Source organism: Aureobasidium pullulans, assembly GCF_000721785.1.
Source record: "Aureobasidium pullulans EXF-150 unplaced genomic scaffold scaffold_1, whole genome shotgun sequence".
NCBI lineage: Eukaryota > Fungi > Ascomycota > Dothideomycetes > Dothideales > Saccotheciaceae > Aureobasidium > Aureobasidium pullulans.
The window spans coordinates 841,958-854,341 of NW_021941021.1; the positions used below are offsets into that span (position 1 = coordinate 841,958).

General features: G+C 50.2%; 5 protein-coding genes across 5 annotated transcripts; 3 read left to right on the top strand and 2 right to left on the bottom strand.

The window, feature by feature from the left end:
* Nucleotides 1-434: 434 nt before the first annotated feature.
* On the top strand, nucleotides 435-2,543 carry M438DRAFT_370569 (SET domain-containing protein; the record flags this gene model as incomplete). Its single annotated transcript, XM_029908197.1, has 5 exons — nucleotides 435-599; nucleotides 661-1,448; nucleotides 1,501-1,672; nucleotides 1,724-2,119; nucleotides 2,172-2,543. The coding sequence occupies 5 exons, from the start codon at nucleotides 435-437 to the stop codon at nucleotides 2,541-2,543; spliced, it is 1,893 nt and encodes a 630-aa protein (XP_029765588.1).
* A 63-nt stretch (nucleotides 2,544-2,606) lies between these two features.
* On the bottom strand, nucleotides 2,607-4,404 carry M438DRAFT_263063 (high-affinity nicotinic acid transporter; the record flags this gene model as incomplete). Its single annotated transcript, XM_029899860.1, has 5 exons — nucleotides 2,607-3,150; nucleotides 3,205-3,545; nucleotides 3,723-4,069; nucleotides 4,123-4,152; nucleotides 4,209-4,404. 5 exons carry the CDS (start codon nucleotides 4,402-4,404, stop codon nucleotides 2,607-2,609), a joined length of 1,458 nt encoding a protein of 485 aa, XP_029765589.1.
* A 587-nt stretch (nucleotides 4,405-4,991) lies between these two features.
* On the bottom strand, nucleotides 4,992-8,156 carry M438DRAFT_360907 (uncharacterized protein). The gene is made up of 2 exons (XM_029907466.1): nucleotides 7,817-8,156; nucleotides 4,992-7,764 (listed from the first exon to the last, which is right to left on the bottom strand). Exons 1-2 carry the CDS (start codon nucleotides 7,985-7,987, stop codon nucleotides 5,314-5,316), a joined length of 2,622 nt encoding a protein of 873 aa, XP_029765590.1. The 5' UTR covers nucleotides 7,988-8,156; the 3' UTR covers nucleotides 4,992-5,313.
* Nucleotides 8,157-8,403: 247 nt separating this feature from the next.
* On the top strand, nucleotides 8,404-9,145 carry M438DRAFT_6073 (uncharacterized protein). The gene has a single exon (XM_029910207.1). It carries the CDS (start codon nucleotides 8,577-8,579, stop codon nucleotides 9,036-9,038), a length of 462 nt encoding a protein of 153 aa, XP_029765591.1. The 5' UTR covers nucleotides 8,404-8,576; the 3' UTR covers nucleotides 9,039-9,145.
* Nucleotides 9,146-10,749: 1,604 nt separating this feature from the next.
* On the top strand, nucleotides 10,750-11,622 carry M438DRAFT_247901 (uncharacterized protein; the record flags this gene model as incomplete). Its single annotated transcript, XM_029899610.1, has 1 exon — nucleotides 10,750-11,622. A coding segment is annotated over one exon (873 nt), but the record flags the coding sequence as incomplete, so codon positions are not given.
* Between the last annotated feature and the right edge of the window lie 762 nt (nucleotides 11,623-12,384).

The window sequence follows — 12,384 nt, forward strand, 5'->3', positions numbered from 1 at the left end:
TTTTGTCAATATATACTGACCATCAGGAGCCGTATCCAGACTGTTTCCCGCACAGCCGCTTAAGCGAATGCGGTTCCTGTCAGGCCACGTTAGGGCTATCGCCCGGAAGTGAGCTCCGATAAGAGAACCACTGTCCTGCAGTGTCATGGCCATACAAGCAAATCGATTCTTGAGTCTCATACACCTCTATACATCATGTAGATCTCAAGAATTTCCCTCCTTCTCAAGCTGGAAACTATGCTAGAATGGCAAGGACATACCCTGCTAAACGGGAGTTGCCAAGCCACCGAATCGGTATCACAAATCATCTCCAAACTCTACACGCCACTTTCTTTCGATTCATGATTTCCCCGTCACCGATTACACGACTTTTACGCATGGCGAATATTCCCATCGCGACAGATTCCTGTTGATTTGACACCTTTGCCTTCACCATGGGTGCGGAACTGGGCGCGTTGGAAAGGCTGTCGGCTCATATTGCCAGGTCGATTGTGCAGCAAATCGCGACGGTTAGCGCGTCAGGGCAATCTCCACCGGCAGCGTGCAAGCTGGACTTGAAGGGATATATCGATGGAGACATTTCGTCGTCGATTGATCTTGTAAAATAACTCCATCGTCTGAGAGTTGTCTGTGGATGTCTTGTCGCTGACTGGTAGGCAGGGCAGTTATGACATTTCAACACTGATTGAGAGTGGAAGAGGTTCAGTGGCTACCGAAACACCTTTTGAGACGTCAATCGAACGGCAACAGGAATCGCATGCCAGTACAGGCAACGAGGTTATACCTTCCGAGGAACATATTCCGAGACGGAGTAGTCGGTCACGACGAGCTTTGAACAATGACTCGGACTCAGAAACGTCGAAACGACGAAAAATTACCGGAGGACTAAGACTACGACCCATGGGATCAGCGAACCAGAGTATGTCTCCCGAGGCCGAGGAGAATTCACAAGCACCTGTTCGCCGCCTTCAGGCAGATGTTCGAGAAAAGCCGCAACGACGGACAGCACGAGATGAACCCGCATTACGGCCTTCCACTCTGAGCAAATTGATCGTCGGTATCTGGGAGCAGGTATTCAGTAGCATGAGCTTCGACATAAGTGTCGTCTCCAGCGAATGGCGAACAACTGGGTTCCAAACACATCGATCACTCATATCAGACCTCGCGCAGGGAGAGCAACCCAGTGCTGTACAAGTACCGCCGGCTACGGTACCAGAACGGACATTCACTGGGATGAATCTGCTTTGTCGCAAGATCAGTCAGGCCAGTCGGTGCTCACGAGCACTTGAGGTTGTGGTTCAGGCTTCGTGGATTGAGCATTTCGATCGCCAGGTGCAAGAAATTGCAAAAGAGCATCCTCAGCTATCAGCGACGAAAGCGAGAATGAAAGCGCTTGCTCAGGCATGTTCTGAGATTGGTTGGAGCGAGAAGGAGATACGCAACAAAATGTAAGTTGATTGGCCGTGAGCGAATGACCGGAATTGACAAAGTGTTTTCCAGGGCCATCTGGCGTGGCTACAAGGAGATCAAAGACCACGGAGGTTGGGTATGTCTCGTTTTCGCAGGCATGGGAATTTACAGATTCTGCAAATACCGCATCGGTTTCGACCCAGAATCTATGGCAATCCTCAGGCGGACTCGCACCAGGTTCGAGGTGGCTGCTGACACACTGGTTTGTTACTCGAGATTCATATGCCGTCAAGATATTTACTGACCGAAACAGCACCCACACTGGCGAGATATGTTGACTATAGTTGGCGACACATCCTCCCGGGTCTACAACGGCCATCCTCACGACTGGGTCGTCTCCGATCATGACGATCCTGTGCCGCTAAAACAGACATATCTACAGTACGATCCACAATTCTCATTTACACATTTAGACTCCTCAGTCGTAGATCCATACGCCTTTGGAGCCAACGACCCACGTCAAGTCGCCGTGCAATCACACCAAGCAGCTCACGTCTGCAATGTCTGCGGAGAAAAACAATCAGAGGATGTAACGGAAAGCACATGTCGCTGCTTCCCGAACCTCTTCGGCAGCGACCAACTACCCGTCGCCCCTGTGCAAATCTTCCGCACAAAGAATGGCCGTAACAATGGTCTTCTAGCATGCTGCGTAAGTCTACAATCTTTACTTTCTGCCAGCACTCACTGATCCGTCAATGCAGCCTTTCGAACGCGGCGTCGCAATCGGCGAATTCACAGGTCTCATCACAAAAGGTCTAGAAGGTATGGACGTAATGCAAGCCGAAGCCGAGCAACGCTATCAAATCTACCAAGGGCGGGAAGGCAACTACACGCGCTTCGTAAACCACTCTTGCCGTCCCAACAGTCAGTTTCAGAGATTCGTCTGGATGGGCACGCAGAGGATTATATTGGTGTCGAGGGGGATTGAAGCGGGGCAGGAGATCACGGTGGATTATTCGGATGCGTATTGGAGGAATTTGCCCAAGACTTGTTTGTGTCAGGAGAGTTGCTGTCGGTTCAAGAATCAGGACAGGATTCAACCGAGGATTGAGACTGCTTCGCCGGGCTCGTGAGGTTCGAAGGAGGAGATATTATTACGCTGACAGTCCAAAAGCCGATAATCGACGGACTAGTGCTCAAAGATTATACACAAAGTCCAAACCCCGATCACCATCCATACCATTATCCTCCACCCCCATCCCCCTCGACTTCTCCTTTTCCAAATTCCTCCTCCTCAACGTCCACCACACGGCAACCACACCACAAAGCGCCAACGTCTCCGTACCAGCACTAACCCCATTCCCCATCAAATACCTCGGCCCATCTGTCGAAGGATAAATCTGCGATGACACGACACCGGAAATATTGGCCAGAGAGACAAAAAACGGCATCGCCATACTGCGCTTGTAGTCGGGTGCTAGGTTTGTGGATATCCAGGTTAGGATTAGGCAGTTGTAGCTGTAGATGCCGGCGCCGCAGAGGAACATTGCGAAGTAGCCTGCTGCGTGGGAGGCTGTGCTGCAGGCGATTATGAAGCCGATGATAGGGGCGATGGGGAGGATGGCGAGGACGATTGCTCTCTTTTGCAGGCGGTCGGAAGTGAAGGTCGCGGTTATCAGGGTCAGGGTTGCGAAGATGTAGACGGGGATTGTCAGGTAGTTTGCTTGCAGAGATGTGTATCTGTTTTACAAATCAGTCTGGTGTACTTCTGCAGGAGCAACTGTGTGTACTCACCCTAGACCTTTGATGATGGTAGGCAAGAAAGTACCGAAGCCGAAAAGAGCAATGGAAGCAGAGAAGAAGCTGGCAGAGGCAATGTAGATGATCGGATCCGTGAAAGCAACTTTAACATGCTCCCAAGAGAACTCTTCGGTACCTCTGTTAACAAGATTGCGCTGTTTTCTCGCAACCATGATGGCCTTCTCCTCATAGGACAAGAACCACGCTGTCTCCGCATTCCTGGGCAACAGAGCCCAGCAAATGGCGCAAATCACGATTGATGCGGCTCCTTCGACGATGAACAGCCAACGCCAGGATTCGAGGCCATGCTGTGTGCCCATACTCTCGATACCATACTGAAAGCTGTCAGCACAACTGCTTTAAAAGAGCTTCTTCCTGTGTACGACTGCATCGATATCAAAAGCATCGTGCATTTTTACACCTGGGATGTCGCAAGAACCACTGTAAGACCATGTGATAGGCCTTTGCATCCAGACAGGTCGGAATAATCTTAGAGAACGGTCAATACTCACAGCAATTAAACCACCAAATGCTCCCGAAAGGCAGTTCGCCCCGTATATGATAGCGACTCTCTTGCTCTGTCGCTCTCTTTCCCAGATTGTGCTGATGATAAACACGATCGAAGGCACCAGTCCAGCCTCGAAAGCTCCAAGAAGCACTCTCACGGCAATCGCCTGATGATAGGTTTGAATGAAGCCTGTGCACAGCGTGATGACACTCCAGGCAATCATGGCGATACCGAGAACATGATTCGCACCGAATGTTTTGACGGCCATTGTCCAGGGAATTTCAAAGAGAACGTAAAAGGGATAGAAGAGGGTTGAGATAGTGTTGAATTGGTTGCCGACGAGACCGATGCCTAAAAGACGAGTCAGAACGATAGAGATCGTGCATCTTCTTCTCTAGACGTACCATCTTCAAAACCAAATACTTTTGCGTTACCTGTACATTGCGTTAGTATGTTCATGCTTAGAGAATGAAGATGTACAAAGACATACCAAGGTTAGATCTGTCCAGATAGGCCACAAGCAAAATAAGAGCCAGAGGAGGCAAGAGGAACTTGTCAAACTTTCTTAACACCTTTCTCTCTGCTTCCGAGTCGTAGCTGAAATCTTGAACTTCTCCGATTGATGCATCGGTCTTCTCCTCGGGTAGTACATTGGCCTGTGGGCCATCTTTCTGATCAAGCGACATGACTGCGGAAAATCCAGACCAGATTTGATGAATAGAGTATAGCAGTGGAGCGGAGCTGGCGATGAGCAGATATGCCCATCATATAGCAAACGCATGGTTGTACTATTGATTCAACATATTCCTGTATCTATGAGAGATAGGTAAGTCGACGGCTCGGGGTACATGCGGCCATCGTTCGCGCTCAACTGCTCAAGAGAGCAAGAGATAGGGACAGCAAGCAAGACATCTTGGCTCACCAGCTCAGTAGCCAATAAATGCTTGAGCTGAAGAAACCCGTCTTCTCAACCGCGTAAAGACGGATGAAAAGCGATGGATGGTTGTAAATTGATGATGGCAAAGGTAGATAACAGCGGAGGTGATGTAGAAAAGCAGGCGTTATGCATTCCAAGCATATTTATGACCGTTTTGTGCAAGCTTCCAGGACGAAAGAGGAAGCCGCAACTTGGCCTATCATGACCCCAAAGTTGCCCGCAGTTTGCTCTTTCCCTATCTCAAACAAGCAGCGACCACTTGAAACGTTTCTCTGTTGGCCCCAACCAAGTACTGTATCTATCACAAAGCAAAAACTGGACTGCGGCAGATAGGTGGTTTCGGTGTAAAAGTATTGATTAAGATTAGGGTGTCTTCTAGAGACTATTAAAAAGTTATGTACATACAACCTGTTGTATTAACAAGAAGAAAGAAGTCGAGATCAAGGGCACTGCCCAAAAGGATCTCCAAGATCATCAAGATCCTCATCCCTGCATTAGATAGTCGTTCTTCTATCGTGTTTTTTTGTGGGTTTTGCTTTTTCAGTGAGCCCGATAGTTCTTACTTTTTAATCCTCCTCTTTCCGAATAGATGGGATGGCCCTGCCTTGGTTCATTATGACATAAGAGATGGGAGACATAAGAGAGAAACACAAGTGTTTTACTTGTGGGTAGCGGTTGCCTTCTTGGAAGAAGAGGTGGAAGTGACCTTGACGGCCTTCTTGACTGCAGTCTTCAAAGTGGCAACGCTGGAAGTGGTCTTGCTGCTGGAGCTTGAAGACTTGGCTGTCGAGGCGGCCTTCTGTGCAACGTTGACGTTGGCAGTAGCAGTGCTGGAAGTGGAAGAGGCAGTGCCAGAGGAGATAAGCTTAGCACCCTTGATGCCACTGGACTTGACGACAGAGCCGACAGACTTCTTCATGTAGCAAGCAGTACCAGAGAGCGAAACATCGACACAGCCAGTGGTCTGAGCGCAAGTCTGGATGCAGGAAGCGAAGTCGCTGACGTAAACCATCTTCAAGTCACCACCGGCGTGGTCAGTACCACACTCAATGAGGAATTGAGCACCGGTGGTCTTGTCAGTGTAGAGAGTGTTGTCACCAGCGGGGCAGGCAGCGACGGTGCTGCTGGCGGTGGAAGAAGCGCTACTCGAAGTGCTGGAGGCAGTGACCTTTGCGCTGGTGCCAGAAGCGGTAACGAAGCCAGAGGCAGAAGAGATGGAGGAAGAAGAAACAGAAGACGAGCTGGAAGATGAACCAGCAGCCTTGCTACCAAGGCTGACACGCGAGCCCGAAAGGACATTATTGTTGGCCGACACAGGGCTGCCCAATTGACTCTTCAGCCAACATGTGCCTGAGCCAGCACCGTTCTTACCACCTACATAGGTGAAGGCAGTGCACTTGGAGTTGGCATCGCAAGCAGTCATGCAGTCGGTGTATGAGCTGGAAGCTTGAGTGTTGGCAAACGAGCCTTGGCCCGAATCGGAGGAGTAGTAGAGGTTGTAGACGGAACCAGCAGAGTTGGTGGCAACACTGGCAGTGGAGCTGGTGGATGAGGCAGAAGAGCTGGTCGAAGAAGCCTTGGTGGAGGAAGCGGCAGCCGAAGATGAAGAAGAGGCAGCGGCGGTACCGCCAGAGATGAGCTTGGCAGCTTGGACACCCGAAGAAGTCTTCATCGAGCCAGCAGTGCTCTTCATGTAACAGGCGCTTCCGGAGAGGGAGACAGCAACACAACCAGCAGTGGTACTGCAAGTCTTGACACATTCCTGAATGCCGTTGTTGACGTAGACCATGCTGAGATCCTTGCCGCTGTAGTCGCCAGCGCAGCTGATGCCGAAGGTGGCGTTGTTGGGAGTGGTGAAGTTGGTGCCATCGCCAGAGGGGCATGAGACTGTGGAAGAAACATCGGCAGTGTAGTAGATGCTCAGACGGTTGGAACCACCACAGTACTGGGAAGAATTACCAGCACAGGGAGAGAAGCAGTTGCCGAGGACACCGGTAGTGGGGGCGAGGCTAGAGGGAAGAGAACTGCCGCAGTAGCACTGGGTGGCGTATTCAAGACCAGCGTAGTTGAGACCCTTGTTCTTGCAGTAAGACAAGCACTTCTCGACAGTCATGGAGTCCGACATAAAGGAGGAGTTGCCAAGAGTGCGGCTGCTGACTGAGTCAGGACCGCAACCAACGTAGTCCCATCCAGTGACGTTCTGGTAGTAGATGGGAGCAGCTCCAAGGGTAATACTGTCAGTGCAGCCAGCCTCAGAGGTAGGAGCTCTGCCAGGACCGTAGGTAACGGGGTTGCAGCCAGGAAGCTTGTCCAATTCGCCAGTGACAACTTCTTGAACAGTAGGGGCAATGACACATGCCTGAGACTCGGCGTTGCTGAAGAATTCGAAAACAGGGCAGTCAGTGATGAGACCGGAGTCGTTGTTGCAGGTGTCGGTAGCCTTCTGGAGAACGTCGACATCCCAGCCGTTGACGAAATCACCGTGGAACCCGTAACCAGTGGGGTCACCCTGAGCGAAGACGAAGGGCTGAGTAGTGCCGTTCCACCAGTCGAAACCAGCAGTGGAGTAGATAACCTCGAAGAAAATGGAGATCATGTGAACGGGATGGTCTGCAGGGCAGGGGCCGTTGTCGTAGGAGTACTTGGTAGGATAAGCCATATGTGACTTGTGGTCGGATGAGTCGAGGTTGACACCATCCCAGCAGGAAGGGAAGAAGACCTGGGCGCGCATGCCGTCAGGGCAGACCTTGTTGGGAAGGCCGCTGTGGTAAGAAGAGGTACCGCTGTAGTCGAGGCAGACGAAGCTGATAGCCTGACCGGCGAAGTCGTCGGTGTATGCACGCTTGAAAGGATCACCGGCAAGCATGCGGAAGTCCTTGGGGAAAGCGGTAAGGTTGTCGTTGTTAGGGCCACCTCTTTGCAGGTAGTAGACGGTCATGCCGCCGAAAACGCCCTGACCATCACCAGCCTGAGGGACATCGATAAATGTGCCGTTCTCAGATTGGTAGTAGAGCTTGGGGGTCCAGTAGTTGGACATGTCCTGCTTGATAGGGCATGAAGAGCAGGCGCCTGCCTGAGCATCGGCGTAAGTCATCTCAGCCTTGAATCCCTGGAAAGTTTGTTAGGACCGATGTTTCCAAGAGTGCAATTGAGAGACTTACGTTGGAACCGGAGATGGTGTGAACATGGCCGGCGACCTTGCCGGGCGAAACGATAGGGTCAAGACGCTCAGTAGCAACACGTCCAGGGCAGGGCATGCGCCAGAAGGCCGAAGCAGATGATGCCAGAGCAAGAATGCTGAGCGCGGAAGCGCTGAAACCGGAGGACCTCATTATGAAGATTATAAACAAACAATATTAGAATCCGCAGGCGGATGAACGAACAAGTAGAAGCTGTGATTAGTAGGCGAGATCGTTGAGGTCTGGGAAGAGCATTGAGACACGGATTGTCGACTGTACTTATACAAGGTGTTCAGGTTTCATGGAGAGGGCAGAGTCTGTGTTGAGGGTCGTTGAAAACTGGAAAGGGGAATGTCTCTCCAAAACAAAACGTACAATAGATGAGTCGGCAATTATCGATATGCTTAACGGTCGATGGCGCTCACGGGGCGTCGTTACAACGGCGCACACGAAAGTCTTTGCGGACAGACTTTGGGACTCCATTGTGCATTTGAGTAGAAGGGGCAGTTTACTCGCCAAACTTATTATATTCATCCTGAGCAATATTCACAAAACATTTGAGGTGGTAACGTGTTTGGAAGCAAGGTTTCGAGTTGGAAGTTGAGCTCAGCTTGAGTGTTGCTCGTGTTCAGCTCTTCACCTTTAATTGCACAACGCATCTGCATACAGCGCTTCGGACCGTAAGACCGCTCGGATATCCGGCTGTTTGTCGATAACAAGGAACGAAAGGGATGATTGCGATATGCACAGTGTGTGGATGCATCCTCGATGGACGTTTGCCCATCAGCTCGCCCTTACTGCGTTCGCAGATCATCGCGTGCGGCAGCCGCCTTTTCTTCGGCTTCAAGAAAGCCTCCCAATTCGCCAACGTCCAGCCTCCACCCGTTTTCCTTTCCCTCCAAGCCCATACCGTTTCTGTCCAGCTCGAGAGGAATCCCACAGTCGTCACCAATTTTCACACGTTACGGACCGTTATCGATATCAGGGTCTGTCTGCCAATTCACCTCTCTGGATGCACGGCACTTTCCCGCACGGAGCAAACACCACGCGTGAAGCAAGTCCTGCCCGTGTGGAAGAGACATGTCTCTTTCTGACGGACAACTGCCAAAGGCTGGCCCCGATCATCTGCTGCATACCGGGAGGTCTGGCCACCAGAGACTCGAACCGCAACACCATCCGCTGGTCTACTCCATCGAAAGATTGATCGCTCAAGCATCCTCAACATTGTATATTCTGAAAGAGCATGATATGATGATATCATCAAGCCTCCAACACTTCCCCCACGTTCCTCTCGAAGCGGCCAACCAGAGCGAGCAAGAACGCCATTTTCTCGCTCACATCCATCCGCGCGGCCGCCATACTCGCTTCTTTCTGTCCTTAATCAGCCGCATACCCTGTGGCTCCAGCCCTTACGAGATTAACTCTCAAGATCTCGAAAAGTGCAAGCAAGTATTGGTCTCACATTTTTAACGTGTCTATTAAGACTACGCCCGGAACGTTTCTTCAACGGCCCAACTGTGGAGTAGCCGAATGGCTTTTCTTGCTCTGACAGAGCATCTTTGCCGAATTGAACAACGAAATAGGTCGTCTTGTAAATCCAGCTCAGCTCATGGCAAGTGATCTGCAGTCTCGACGAGGCACACACAACGCATGGCAAGTACACCCGATCAAACCGTTCGCGTTGACTTTGCCAGATCCTGTTTGCCATGTGTCACATTGGGACAAGCAACTGCTTCGAGGCACACGATAGGCCTTTGATCAGATAAATACCTCCACCATGGCTTCGCTGTGTGGGGTTATCTCTCGGAGATATGGCCACCAATATCAAGCCTCCCGAGGGCATCTCCTCACAAGTGGGTCTTCCATGATTACTTTGGGCATACATCCATCCAACGGACGATCTGAGTGCCCAGAAGAGCGGAGTGACTATTCAAATCCTTCAGTCTCGATCGCGGTCAACGGCACATGAGTTCTCGTCAGTCGAACTGGCAGTGCCACGCGTGAGACCGGCATTGATCATTTCACCTGCCGAACATCTTGAACGACTCACAATGTATCAGATCTGTATGCCAGACACTCGAGCATAATATCTTGACTGAACTTGTCTTGTTGTTCAGCATCTCACGTGGCAGATTCAAAGCTCGTGATTCTAAATGGTTTGTCTCATCGGGCCGAATAGTTCGCAATACTGTCAACCTGAACCTTATCGGGTTATCGCAGAATCCACTCACATATGACGAACTTTACCACATGCGGCAATCATGCCTATTTCCATCTATTCCTGCTCTCTTATTGGCAACCCCACCAAAGATCGTCGCAAACTGCTGTATTAACTTCGTCGTGTAAGGATGATTTTTCTTTTTGACAGGCATCTGACAGCGTTGATCAAAGTCAGGTTCATGTTGTCCGAAATTGTCTTGCTCGACCCCACTATCACGGTGGAATATTGTCTTAGGATTTCTTTGTTCGATTTTACTGAACACCGACTCACTCAACCTTGGTGATCAATCCTACGCATGATCCTTCGTGTCTCTGATGTATATGCAGTCTTGTTGGTATGAAAGACATCCTATGCTGTTCGAGACCCTGGCATACCACAAACATGTAGTTCAAGTCAAAGATGTCTTTTGCTATCTGCAAGACAACAGTAAAAACAAGACTGGCTGTCCACTGTTAGTGATATCTATAATTCATGTATATCTGTATAGGTCCAGAGATCGTGGAGGCGTGGTTGCAGGATATACAACATCAGAGACTGAACGATGCTGACCCTGAATGAATACTTCGATCGGAGGGAAGCCCGCAAAAGGGCCGCTCTGGAAACAAGCATGGCTAGCCACCCGGAGCTGAAAGCAAAGATGGAAGGTACGAAGCGTTGCTTCGAAGCATGATGATCTGAACTGATGTGTTCTTAAGAAGCATGCAAAAACGTTCCAAAATATCTTTTCCGCATGTTTTGGGCAAACTCCGGCAACGATTCTAGGCTCAACACCGTATCAGCAGTCACTCCCCATGCCTTCCTCTACGGTAGAAATCACAATACAGTGTACGACATGACTCGTTCTGAGTTCGTAGACAACACGAACGGGCATGTGCGGGGCCATAAGTCCATCTATTCGGAGTTCTCCTCATGGTCTCAATCGCCTTACTTTCCGTTCAATTACGCCATGAATTTGAGAAAACAGTTGCTCCAATCCAAAGGCATCCACATTGCAATCATGGATACCGAGAGGTTGGTAACTACTAATCCGGCCTTCCATGTAGGGGCTCTAGGCAAAATCTTTGAAGAGTTTGAACCCGATTATGCTGAGGAGTATCTGGTTCATGGTGTTGTTCGGGGTGAATTTTACAAGGCTGTTCCATTAGACTCTCTTTTGGAAAGGGGTTTACTGAAGCATCTACCCAACTTGATCACGTCGGAACATCCACTGGCGAACCCTGGATCAACCCAACGTCTGCCAAGTGGAACTCCTTTTGAGATCGGTGAGCTTCATGATCTGAAGCAGATCGGTCTCCTGTACGGTAAGACGTTCTCTATTCCTTTCGCCATCACTCTCTTCTGTTGCAGAAAACATCCCGATCTCTGGTCGACGATGTCCACAAATGATCTCAAAAAGATCGTGAGAATCCTCGGCGGCAACGAAGAAATACCCCTGGAGTGGGCTGCTTCTCGCACTATCTTCTGTGACGGCGTGTATCCTGAGGGGTACGAAGCCAATCAACAGATGGTCAATGTCATGCGTGCATTGCACGAATATGCTTGGGGCAAAGGAGCCAGAGGCAGGGAACGTATTGCTGCTATCATTATGGACTCTGACAGCGAGGACTCCAGCTCTGACGATGATTTCGATCCTGAAGAAAGTGGTTGGGACGCAGACTCCCATTCTGACGAGGAAGGCATCGTTAGCAGTATGTCTGCAATGAGAATGAACCCCACGGCCCATATGAACTCACGCGGAATCGATCATCCCCAGCCTGTGTCGATCCAGAAGCTGCCGAGCCCGAGGCCGTTGGTGCCCAATGGCAAATCCCGCAAGAGAGCTCGACTCTCTGTTCTATCATTCGGTCTTGTGCCAGACCCATGGGGTCATCTTCCAACCCGGAGCGTTCCGCCATCGAGCATCTCAAGCCCTTCTGCACTTTGGGCAACCGACTACTACGAGAGCGGAATGGGAATGGCCAACACGGAAGTGACTGATCTTTATGCCGCAAGCAAGGAGTCTCAATCTACGATTCTCCATCCTGATAAGATCAAACATGCCTGTATCACCGGTCATCTTGTTGCCACATGGTGTGTTAACAAGTTTAACTACCGTCGACTCTCATATTACAAGAAGCTGGAATTTTGGTTGGTATCAACGCTTATCAACGTTAGAGGCGAGAACTAATGCGTGTATAGGATATCGACTAACGACTTCACCTGCCAATATAATCAAGGAGTTCATTTCCGTTGCTCAGATATTACCGGTCAATACGTATGGTACGCAATCCTCAAAGCAGACTCGAGTGTCAAGATCAATGGATATCACTTCCAGCCGGATGATACCATG

Bases quoted from the DNA above. Each gene is read 5' to 3' on its own strand.
- M438DRAFT_360907 (XM_029907466.1), bottom strand. From the start codon at position 7,987: ATGAGGTCCTCCGGTTTCAGCGCTTCCGCGCTCAGCATTCTTGCTCTG. The intron at 7,765-7,816 runs GTAAGTCTCTCA...CAAACTTTCCAG, and splicing joins ACACCATCTCCGGTTCCAAC to GGATTCAAGGCTGAGATGAC.
- M438DRAFT_6073 (XM_029910207.1), top strand. From the start codon at position 8,577: ATGCACAGTGTGTGGATGCATCCTCGATGGACGTTTGCCCATCAGCTC.